The 12,055-nt window shown below is 33.1% G+C and overlaps 2 protein-coding genes across 2 annotated transcripts in view; both read right to left on the bottom strand.

Moving 5' to 3' along the window:
* LOC115219409 overlaps positions 1-1,878 on the bottom strand; it is a 129,637-nt gene extending 127,759 nt beyond the window's left edge. Inside the window, exon 1 of the mRNA XM_036509398.1 lies at positions 1,620-1,878. The gene's annotated coding sequence lies outside the window, so the exon portion shown is untranslated. The remainder of the gene's footprint in view (positions 1-1,619) is intronic.
* Positions 1,879-2,395: 517 nt separating this feature from the next.
* Positions 2,396-11,955, bottom strand: LOC115219408 (protocadherin beta-8-like). The gene is made up of 4 exons (XM_029789570.2): positions 11,628-11,955; positions 6,859-9,289; positions 5,678-5,834; positions 2,396-2,935 (listed from the first exon to the last, which is right to left on the bottom strand). Exons 2-4 carry the CDS (start codon positions 9,265-9,267, stop codon positions 2,847-2,849), a joined length of 2,655 nt encoding a protein of 884 aa, XP_029645430.2. The 5' UTR covers positions 9,268-9,289; positions 11,628-11,955; the 3' UTR covers positions 2,396-2,846.
* Positions 11,956-12,055: the final 100 nt, after the last annotated feature.

Here is a 12,055-nt window from a genome sequence, read left to right as displayed (position 1 = left end):
AGATATCTGAATGATGTTCCAACAGTCATGCGTAATAAATTCTCAGTAACTGTGATGGTTCTGGGAGTCGTCAGCAACAAGGAAAATGTCATGCATCCACGTATCTTTTCACAAGGCTTAAGAGACAATGTTGCTGTCTACAGAGAGGTGTTGGAGAAAGTTGTGAGGCCCTGATTAGGCAGAGTATGCAATGGAAGACTGTATATCTTCCTACAGGACTCCGCATTGTCTCATAAGACTAGGACAACCCAAACATGAATGTATGCCAATCTCCATGATCATGTTCTCCCAGACACATGGCTTCCTGGCTCTCTAGACCTCAATCCATTGGACCATTACATGTGGGGCCAGTTGAGAGAGAGGTCAGTCAACATCTCCATAACACCATGCAATTTCTCAAGTCCAACATAACCAGCACTATGTCCAAAATCGATCAAGGCCACCTGATTTGGGCATGTCAATGCTTCTGACTCCATATTGAAGCAACCATTAATGTTAATGGTGGATTCATAAAATAGATGTGATAAAAGGATTCTCAATATTATTTGTGCCAATTTATTTGCTAATACAGCTTTTCTTTGATAATCTATGCTTCTTTTCTAAATTCACACAAATGACCTAAAAAAAACCCCGATGATCCAATATAAACATAAAACAACGATGTGAAGAAGATGATGGTTGTCTTTTCCAAATTATGGTTCTCGTCAAAGTGATGTGAGGAAATAATGTTTAAACTAAGAATCATAACTAAAATGACAAAAATATAATGAAGAAAATTGAAAGTAAACAATGGCTTCATATTTCTAATAGGGTTTTGTTAAGAAATCAAAGTATATTCTTCAAATTCCTAATTGGGTTGGGTATTTAAAGAATATACTTTGAGTTATATACTGTTTTATATACCTGATTTTGAATATTGATTTAAATTACTATGCTAATATACAATATTTATTAGGCATGAAAAAAAGTGCTAAATTAAATATCAGTTATAAATTAATTACAGAAAGAACTGTAACTTGTAATCAAAATGAATTTGTTGACTCATTGAAAAGAAAACATCTATATAGTGAATGAGAGCATAATTATTACATGAATATACAATATTATTTATGTATTTTACATCCTAAAATTTTAAAGTGTTTTTTAACAAAATTTCTCAATATTATTCTGAACAAACATTTTGTAATTCAGTATATTATATTTTTGTATTTCAATATGCATGGTGCAAATGTTGATTGCAGATAAAAATTAATTAAATGACTTCATTATTGTTACTATAATTGATACATATTAATGAGATAATTAAACATGTACTGAGAACCACTTAAAATGGTAACACTTCATACAACTAATATTGAAAATAAATGATCAATTAAATTCTACTTGACAAACCAGAATTTTTGTGTAATGGTAACTGTAAAAAGGCATCTTTGTTATAGAAGTAGCTATACTACTATTCCAGTAGCTGCTCTTGATACTGGGGGAATTAATGTCTTTTTTCTTTTCTCCTTCTTTGTATATTTATTCTGTAGGTGCACAATTTTAACTGTTATCAAATACTTCTACTTCAATATATTATCTAAACAATTTATATGAAATTGTAATGTAAAGCAACTTACCTATTTTGCTTAATCCTTTGTTCTTGTCCCTTAGAGAAGACATTCATCATGGCGTAGTGTTCCAGTGTAACTGCTGCTGTAATAATGCTACAATAGCAGTATCTTGGTTGTGTAGATTTGTGAGTCATAGTTGGGTAGCAGTTTCATGTTAGGGAATTCTATTTAACTTTGTATATTGTATATATATATTCAAAAATTATTTTTCCTTATAAATGAAGATTGTTTTTGATCTAAAGTGAAATATATTTTGGTCTATAACTGAATGTAGCATATAATCATCAGATTGTACCATATACATAATTCTAAATTCACTCACGCATATCTGTCTAAACATACACACACACACATTTTTGTGATATATAGTCTTTTTGATTTTTATCCTTAACAGCTATTTTCCAATAGTTCTTACAGTAATTATTGAATTACTAATAATTCATTTAAAATTTTAGGAAAACTGAAAAATTGCAGTAATTTTATCTGTTATTTTTATTTATTCATAATTTTAAAAGTAAATTTAAAATATCAACTAAAATTATAATACTCAAAATAAACTTGGACAAATATGGTAGCATGTTGGATTATATGCATTATAATATATTATGATCAATTTGAAATCAGAATTTTCATGGGAAATCCAATTTATCTTCATCATTAAACTTCAATGTTTCAACCCATGTTCATGACCTGAATGGTTTGACAGGACTGCAATGGGGTCCACTATCCACTTTGGCATGATTTCTATGGCTGGATGCCTGTTCTAACACCAACCACTTTACAACATTTATTGGGTGCTTTTTTTCATGCCACCAGCACCAAAGAGCTCAGCATTTATCTTGCAAGACTATGTTCCCCCAGAAAGGTAGCTTTATGCTAGGAGAGAAGGGCGTTAAAGTATGAAAGAAATATAGCAGAACATATTTCTTATAGTAATTATCTATACAAGTACACCCATTGTATAAAAATGGCCTTAAAAAGGATCTATGAAATATTTGTGAGCATTTAGAATTATAATGATTTCATTCACTTTACAGCTAAGGCATAGTCTCCATGTAAATAACTGCAAATAGATATTTTTGATATATAAAGTTTGATGAATTCATTTATATCATGTTTGATGGTAAATTATAATTATCTTAATACTACTATTAGTAATGTTTGATGTTACATCTCAATGTAAATTAATAATTTCTATGATAAAGAATCAAAATTTGGCTAATTTTGAGTTTGCTATTTCTTATATACAGGTTCTAGATATGTATCTTGTTCATGATCACTCTTTGGTGTAGGAGGTATGTTTGGTGTGTAGTTACTGTATTCTGAAACATACAGAAAAGTATTTTTAAAATAGTTTTGAAAGGAAAATGTTTACACACACGCACACACATATATAAAAAATGGGGAAGGCCGGTTTATGGGATTATGTTAGGTTTCCCATCCATAAAGGGTTTAGCTTTATGGTGTATCATTAGATAAAAAAAATGCCTTCATTACCATAAAAGACCATAAACCGAACTTTGCCTCAAACCCTAAATGCTGCCTGATCAATCTGGCCAAATCCAAGATTGGTCTGGTGACCAAGCACATATTGAAAATATCAATAATGACATAAGGAGGGCCACCAGCCTATCCTTGTGGTGCAACATCAATGAAGTGACTGCATGGTTTAACACCAACAAGGGAAGAGGCAGAGCAAGGTTTACCCAGTTTGATATAGTCGACTTTTATCTGTCTGTATCAAAAAGACTACTGGCCAAGAAGCTTTCTTTTACTAGGGGCTTCACTGACATCAGTGACAGAGATATAAAAGTCATTATGCATGCCAGAAAGACAGCATGGGTCGAACAATCCAACCCCACAGGCTCCTTTGATGTAGTAGTGGGGGGCCTTCAACAGTGCTGACATATGTAACCTCATTGGATTATATAACCTTGACACCCTTAGGAGAAAGTTCCTTTCTGTCCTCTTTGTATTCAACAGAGATGATACTCTGGCCATCTCTAGGGGAGCAAATGCACATACCATAGACAGGCTGAGAAAAGATCTAATCAGCACGTTTGCCTCCATGAGATTGAAAATCACAATAGAAACCAACCTCACAACTGCGGACTTCTTAGATGTCACACTCGTCTTGGGCTCCGGTACATACAGGCCCTACTGCAAACCAAATGAGAAACTAACATACATTAACACAGCCTCCTTCCATCCACTTATCATGTTCAAAAACCTGGGGAAGTGTGTTAGTAAGAGGATCACAAACCTTTCCTCCAATGAAGAGATTTTTGATGCAATGACCCCGTACTATAACGAGGCCCTAGCTGCCAGCAGATTTAGGGACTGCATCTCCTACATGCTGCAGAAAGAAGCACTGCAGAAATACCATTTGGTTTGCCCTCACCCCCACTTCTCTCTCAACTCAATAACCCATAGATAGTATAATCCTTAAATTATAAGCATTTCACTATCTCCCATAGATACAGGTCCATTTTCAACAGGCACAACATTAGAGTTTCATTTAGCTATGCCCCCAATATTAAGAGCATCCTAGTTAGTGCCCCTAGGCCATGGGGAAGAGGCAGGATGTTCATGCCAAGACCACAACAGATGTCTGGTAGGAGACCACTGTGAAACCAAGGGGGGTCGTCTATGAAGCCAAAGTACTAGCAAACCCTGGCAATACCACAGGTAGAAGTAGTAGCAGCTGTAAATATGAGAACAGTACCAGCAACACCGCCACCATCACCACAGTTAACAACATTACCAGTAATAACAAAAGCAGCATTGGCTCAACAGCAACTTCGCCATCAGCAGCAGCATTACCAACAGCTTCCCTGACGTCCACAGTAGTAGACCCGACAACCCCTGTAGCAGCAGCAACAGGTCCAGTGCCACCACCAGCAATCACAGCAATAATGACAATAATGGCAACAGCAGCAGCAATGACAGTGGCCCCAGCAGAAACACCAGCAGAACCAGAGCTAATGACACTGCTATCAGCAATGGCAACTCTCCCACTAATGACGAGGACCACAATAACAACAACAGTACCTGCATCATAACTGGCAATGGCAATACCATTACTGATGCCTCTACCACCACCTCCAGCAATGCCAACAGCAGCAGTCCCAGCTCCAACAACAATGCTGTCAGTAGCAGCAGCAACAGCTGTAGCAGCAGATACAGACATAGCATCAGCAACACACGCCCATGGAGAGACATTGGATGTCCCGCAAACTCTTTGAAGCAATGTCACTCCAACCACAGGTCCTCCTTCAGAGTTCCGTAACATCACTGGCTAGCCACATCTGGCAACTAAGAAATGATGAGATTCCATACTCAATCTTATGGAAAATCCTCAAGAACCCAGGTTCCTACATCAACGGGACAAAGTGTTGTAAGTTATGTATAGCTGGACAGGCAAGAATCCTGAAGAAATCCGTCACTCCAGAACAAAGATTTTTGGGCCATGTTTATATTTCAGGAGGTATCTGCTAGCCTTTTGGAGCCCACAAGATGGTAGCACAGCTGGAAGTCGATAGCCAATAGCAAAGGCTGATGATTCCCAATTGTTACTTTTGAGTAGAGAGGCATTTCCTCCTCCATATTTTTAAGAGGTTTTGGGCCAACAGGTTTTGGGATTTGATAATATGCCATAAAGTTATACCCTTTATGGACAGGAAATCTAAGGTAATCCCATAAACCAGCCATACCCATTCTTAATATATACTGCTCTACATCTTAGACTGTGCTTTTTTTTGATTTATGTCTTTTACAGACAATATATATATATATATATATATATAAATATTAAAAAAACTAATTCATCAACCATATGTTCAAATTAAATAACCATTTGCTTCAACTTTAACATTTAATATATTTAACACTCAACTATTGTACTATGAATCCTTTTGATTAAAATTTTTCTCACTAGTGAACTATTTAGAATCATAAAGAAACAATTTCATATTTTATTATAAAGTTGTTTATTTATGATACAACTGTGCCAATGCCTTTATAAGAATTCAACACTGTAAAAGTGATAATACTTGGCAAATTACCTGATATTATTGAAGTTTGATGTGAAATATCTCCTTCATTCCATCCACGGTTGCGATCCTTTTGAGATGGTAATGTGTCACTTAGATTGTTTGATGTCACAATACTATTATTGTCGCCTTGTTCACATGACCCATCAGAAACTTGCTTATTATAGATCTAACATGAAAGTAACAAAAATTTACATTCACAATTTATATGCTTAGGTGTGTACATTTAAATTATCAATTCCATACATTTTTTTTTATAAAACATCTCTAAATCAAGCTAAATAGATATATCAATAGATATAAATATGCAATATCATCTTCATAATTCATTAAATTTGAGATGGTTAAGAAGGGACATTAAAGAATAATACAGCTATTGGATCATATCATTTTTTTGATAATAATTTAAATATTCAATTGAATGCAGAGTTTTGAAAATTATTTCACAAGGTAGAATATTATACTATTTAGCATACATGTGGTTATTGTCATTGAGCCAAAGTCAAACCTTTCTGAGTAGACCTATAATCCATTCAAGCTGAAACCATACTGTCTTTTTAAAGGTTATCTTGGACAACATCAGCCAGTGTGCCATTTGATTATTTCAGATAGTGGTTTTGGACTTCAGAGATATTTCTTTGTTATTTCTAGCAGATTAAGATATCCTAAATGGTAATTTGTTGAGGAATTTAGAATTTATCTTGAATCACAGAAAACTGGTTTGGACTGCAATTATTGATTACAAGGCTCAAATTTAATGGAATAGGAAAAATATGGATCTCAATACTTGACTGTTACTTGATTTTATCACTCTAAAATAATGTAAGTTAAAGTTGGCTTTTGCTGGGTTTGAACTCAGAACATAAAAAGGCATCATATACTGTTTGGTTTTTCTCATATCAAATGATTTTGTCAACCCACAAGCAATTATTACAATTATTCCTCTTCAAAATTCTAATTTTCAATTGATTATATTTTCAATGTGAATTTTAACTCTAATATGTCCAGAAAGATTTTTTAAACATTGATGTAAGGCTATATAGTTTAGAATTCTGAGGTTCCTCAAGACTTGAAGATCTCAAAGAAAACAAATTATATAAAATCATTAGAAAAAAAATACAATCTAAAAGGATAGATAAATAAAAAATTTAAATGTCATATATTACAGAGAGAAAAATTTGTGTGAACTATACCTGAGGAGTAGGTGGTAGCCTCCTGGGTGTTGTTGAGAATTTCCATTCATTTATTGGTTGTTCTGTCTCTGTATAATAAGGACTTTTGGGATTTATTGCTTGAAGATTTCTGGCAAATATATCTTCTGCATTTCTTGTTATTGCAACAGGATTGTTAGTCTGATACAAGATTTGTCTCATTTCGGTCCTTGAGAGAAATTTTGGATTATCTTTTTCTGCAGATGAATTATTGAAGTGATTAATACATTTGAAAACACACATTGTTATTGACACTACAACAGCCACAGATAGTATTACAGCTGCTGCTACAATGATAATTATCCAAGTCATATTCAGGTTGTTATCAGACTGTGAGTGGATAGCATTCAACATTGGAGATGTATCATTACTAACAAACAGTGTTAGTATGATAGCAGTTGTTGCTGATTGAACTGGAGTACCACCGTCTTTCACTATAAACTGCAGCTCATATGTTCCTGCATCATTTTGGTAGACTGTGCGAGAGAAAGATAACACACCAGTGTGTGAGTTCACTGTAAACAGGTTTTTATCATTGGATCTCAGTATTCCATATGTGAGGAAAGCATTGTTTCCAGTGTCTTTGTCAGATGCTTTCAGAATTGTGATGTCCTTCTTACTGTGTGGATGGTAGTGGACATCGAGATTGTAAGGGTCATTATTAGGAAAGATAAAATAAGGTGCATTGTCATTTTTATCTAGAATCTCTATAAGAATGTTGGCAGTGTTATTCAAAGAGGGCGTTCCATTGTCTTTGACTAAAACCTGTAAATTATAGATGTCTTTCACTTCTCGATCTATTGGTTGTGATGTAGAAATAAATCCATATTTTGTCAGTTGGAAAGGAATGTTATCATTGTTGTTATCATTGATGATAGAATATGTAAGTTGGCCTCCATCTCCCAGATCTGGGTCTGTAGCATTGATGAAGCCAATAGGGAAGTCAACTTTCTGGTTTTCATAGGTGAGGAATTGGAATGTCTCTTTGGTAAAATGTGGTTCTACATCATTGACATCAGTTACTTTGACAGAGAACTGTTTCTTAGTCTTTAATGGAGGTGATCCCATGTCATGACATACAATAGAAACAACATAATGGTCTATAGTTTCTCTGTCAAGAGGTTCTTTCACCAATATTTTATATTCTTTAGAACCCATATTAGAAAGCCGGAACATTTTATGATGAATATTACATTTTATTTGTCCATTAGGTCCACTATCAGTGTCAATGACCATAACGTAAGCTATAAAACTCCCAATTTGACTTGCTTCTGAAATAGTTGTAGAGGTCTCTGTTAGAGGAGCTACAAAATCTATGTTTATATTTGGGGCATTATTTTGATTGTTAATTACATTAATAATCAACATTGCTGTCGAACTTAAGGGAGGTCTTCCTCTATCCATGGCTTGAATATATAGTTTATAAATTTGTCCCCTATCTTTATAAAAGTTCTCGTTTAGGAAAATTTCTCCATTTGACGTTAATTTAAAATTTTTTTCAGCATAAGAACTTGCCCTTTGATAGAAGTTATATGTAATATCTCCATTTTTACCTGAGTCTAAGTCTGTAGCTGATAAGATAAAAATTGGAGTAGATATGTGATGTGTATCACTAATAGAGATATTGTATATTTGTTGGGGAAACTGTGGCTGATTATCATTAACATCTATAACAGATATTTCTATGTTCAATATACCTTCTTTTGTTGGAGAGCCTCTGTCTTTAGCCACCAACTGTAACTTATAAGTGTCTTTTAATTCTCTGTCTAACATTCCTTCTAGGGTTATTTTAAGTAAGTTTACTCCATCAAATCCTTTAAATGTGGATAGTGAGAATTTCTTACTTTTATCTTTCAGTTTATATGTGATGTTAGAATTGAGAAGACCAATGTCTTTATCAACAGCATTTGGTATTGATTTTGTTGAACCTTTTCCCTCAGTTTCATCAAATTCTAATTTTATTTGATCTTCTGGAAACTGTGGTTGATGATCATTAATATCTTCTATAATGATTTTTATCGTTAATATTTTAATAAATATTACTGCTTTCCTCACTGCTACTTTGACAATTTTAAAACATTCTTTCATGTAAATACACAGGGACTCAGCATCCAGTGTCTGAGTAGTGTATAGTTTTCCTGTGTTGGTCACATTGAATAAGTGAGAGCCACTTGACACTTTCCTTTGCAGTTGTGTAAACGTAACAAGAGCGTGTTGCTGATGTGTGAGAGAACGTGACAAGTTAGAATCAACAGCAATGTCTCCTATATAGGCATGAGGACTCTCTTCTTCGTTGATATGGTAAACAATATTTGCAGAAATAACAACTGGCAGCTTTGTGTATGCAATGAACAACATTAGTGTGTACATAGTCATTGTTGCGATCATCATTGATCCTTGAATTTATCAGCACCTAGAAACAAGGAAAAGATGAATGCAATTATTATTATTATTTTTAATTTTCAAATGCAAATCATGTCCAGAATTGAGTCTAAGACATTTACTCCCCATGGACAATACCCCCACCCCACCCCCACCATGACAATTACTCCCGAGGACAACAGATGATGATTTAAAACTTCTTAATATATTAGAGAGGAGGTAATTAACCAAAGGGGGTAATTGTCCTTGGGTGTAGTTGTCGTCGAGGTGAATTGTCCTATGGGGGGAGGGTAATTTTCCTGATATTCCAGAATTATGTATTACCAGAGATTATTGCAAGAATATTTAATAACTGAAAAGTAATCCTACTATTGCTATGGTTATGTGTCAGTATTAGTGCTGTTGGTTGTGGAAAAACTGCATATTTGTATTTATTTATTTATGCCACTTTACTAACATTGACAGTTAATGTCACCTTCCTGATATCAACATCCAATCACTACCTTTCAGATGTTCATTTAATTGTAGTTTGGCAAAGTGAGTTAAAAAGATAATGACACTTATATTGACTACAAAGATGAAACTTAACCACCAGTGAAATTTGAACTCTGGTTGTAGAGAGATGGAACTGGTTACCAAGCAAGATTTAGTTCTGCTCATTTGTAGGACATCAACTTTTAGTGTTTGACCTGTAAAGATTATATGAAGAGTTACTTCCCTGGAAATCCAGTCAAAAGGAGGAAAATATTCTTTTCAATTTGAGGCACAAGGTCCGAAATTTGCGGGGAGGAGGCCAGTCGATTAGATCGACCCCAGTGTGCAACTGGTACTTGAATTATCGATCCCGAAAGGATGAAAGACAAAGTCGACCTCGGCGGAATTTGAACTCAAAACGTAAAAAAAAAAACGAAATACTGCTAAGTATTGCACTTGGCATGCTAACGTTTCTGCCAGCTCGCCGCCTTGTTGGATATACGGTTCCACTGTGCAACTGTATATATACACCTCCACTGTACAGTTATATATATATATATATATATATATATATATATATATATATATATATATATATATATATATATATAAGGAGGAAAATATTGCTATGACAAATTAGTACATTTTATTAGAAATTTTTTTTTTCTGTTTAGGCTGATGTTATTTACAGATATTTAAGGATAAGGTTTAACTTTTCTGTAAATTTGGTTTCATGGGAAATACAAACGTTTGTTACAAAACAAAATGTAGTTTGGTTGATAACAATGAAAAAAGCTTTTTATAATTTTCCTTTAGTATAAAATTATACTGTATATTGTAGTATATTGTATATTGTATTATACTGTATGTTGTAGTATATTATAGTATATTGTATTTATGCATATATCGTATAAGTAAGTACAAGTGGATATGCATATGTGTGCAGATAAACAATTGCTTATAATTTCACATGTAAGGAATTTATAATAATTATAATACAGAAATATACGTGATAAATTGAGTAGTTAAAATTAAAAATAAATTTCATTGTATGTTTAGAATCAGTAGATTTAATTCTTTATGGAATTTATAAATATGCCAGGTTGCCATTTTCCTTCTACTCATGTTAATTAAGAGATAATGATATAGCATTAGCTATAGCAGAATTTCATTACAACAATGCTGTAAAATTTCAGAAGTATAATTTCTCAATTATATATTTTTATGTGGTGACTATTTTTTAAAGTTAATTTTGATAGGAGATATTTTACTTAAAAATAAAGATACAAAATTTTCCTGAATTTATATATTTATATTTTAAGAGAATAACACAAAATTACGAATAAATGTTTGTGATTGTCTTATATGTGTATTATTATAAATTTCTGTATTTAAATTATATGTGTCATAAATATATCTATTAAATTTTATGGGAAATTTAGTAATATGAATTTTTTCTCTGGTATGTTGGAAATCACCTTCATCTTCAATTGCAAAATAATTTCAAAATTATCAGCATAAACCCTGTTGGCTTTTCACACACTCGAGTGATAAAGTTATAATTTCAAGCAAGCAGCTAATAAGTTGAAACAGATATATACATTATATATCAACTAAACAAAAATAGCAGTATGTATAAAATATATTCTGCCAAACTATAGGAGATTATATAATTAGTTATTTCTTGTCATGTAAATTTATAATTTGTTTGGTTTTGATTGCTATGTAAATATGTCATCCTTCTACATAAAATTGTATTGCAACTATTGTAGCAGCAACTCTCAGGAATGGTGGAAATGAATGCGAGATTACACTGTGTTACATTTTGCTTAGAATATCAATTGTCATCTACCAAAATGGAATTAAATTGGAAATGTCAAGATAGGGAGACTTACCTTCATTGTTTAATCCATTGTTTCTATAATATAAGATCAGAGATGTTCATCCTGGTGTAGCATTCTGGTGTTAAAACTGCTATTATAGTATGACTAGCGCTGTATATCGATGAACTGCAGTTGTGAGTCAGATGACAGGAAGTAGAACCTTTATTTGGGAATTTGTGTTTTAACTTTGTAATTGTATATATATGTGTATTTGTACGTCTGCACTGTATGTGTTGGAGTGTGGAAGAGTTTTCTTTGTTTTTCAGTGCCTTTTGGTTATGGAATTTAATACATCTATTCATTATACTTAATTATCTTAATAATCTGTTTCTCTCTGTATATGTGTACAACACACACACACACACATGCAGTATTTTGATAGAATAACAAATCTGTCACCAAATTCTTTTAGACATTTAATGTTATGAAATAAAATAATT

This window comes from Octopus sinensis, linkage group LG14 (genome assembly GCF_006345805.1).
Source record: "Octopus sinensis linkage group LG14, ASM634580v1, whole genome shotgun sequence".
Lineage (NCBI taxonomy): Eukaryota > Metazoa > Mollusca > Cephalopoda > Octopoda > Octopodidae > Octopus > Octopus sinensis.
This window is presented reverse-complemented; position numbering and strand designations above follow the sequence as displayed.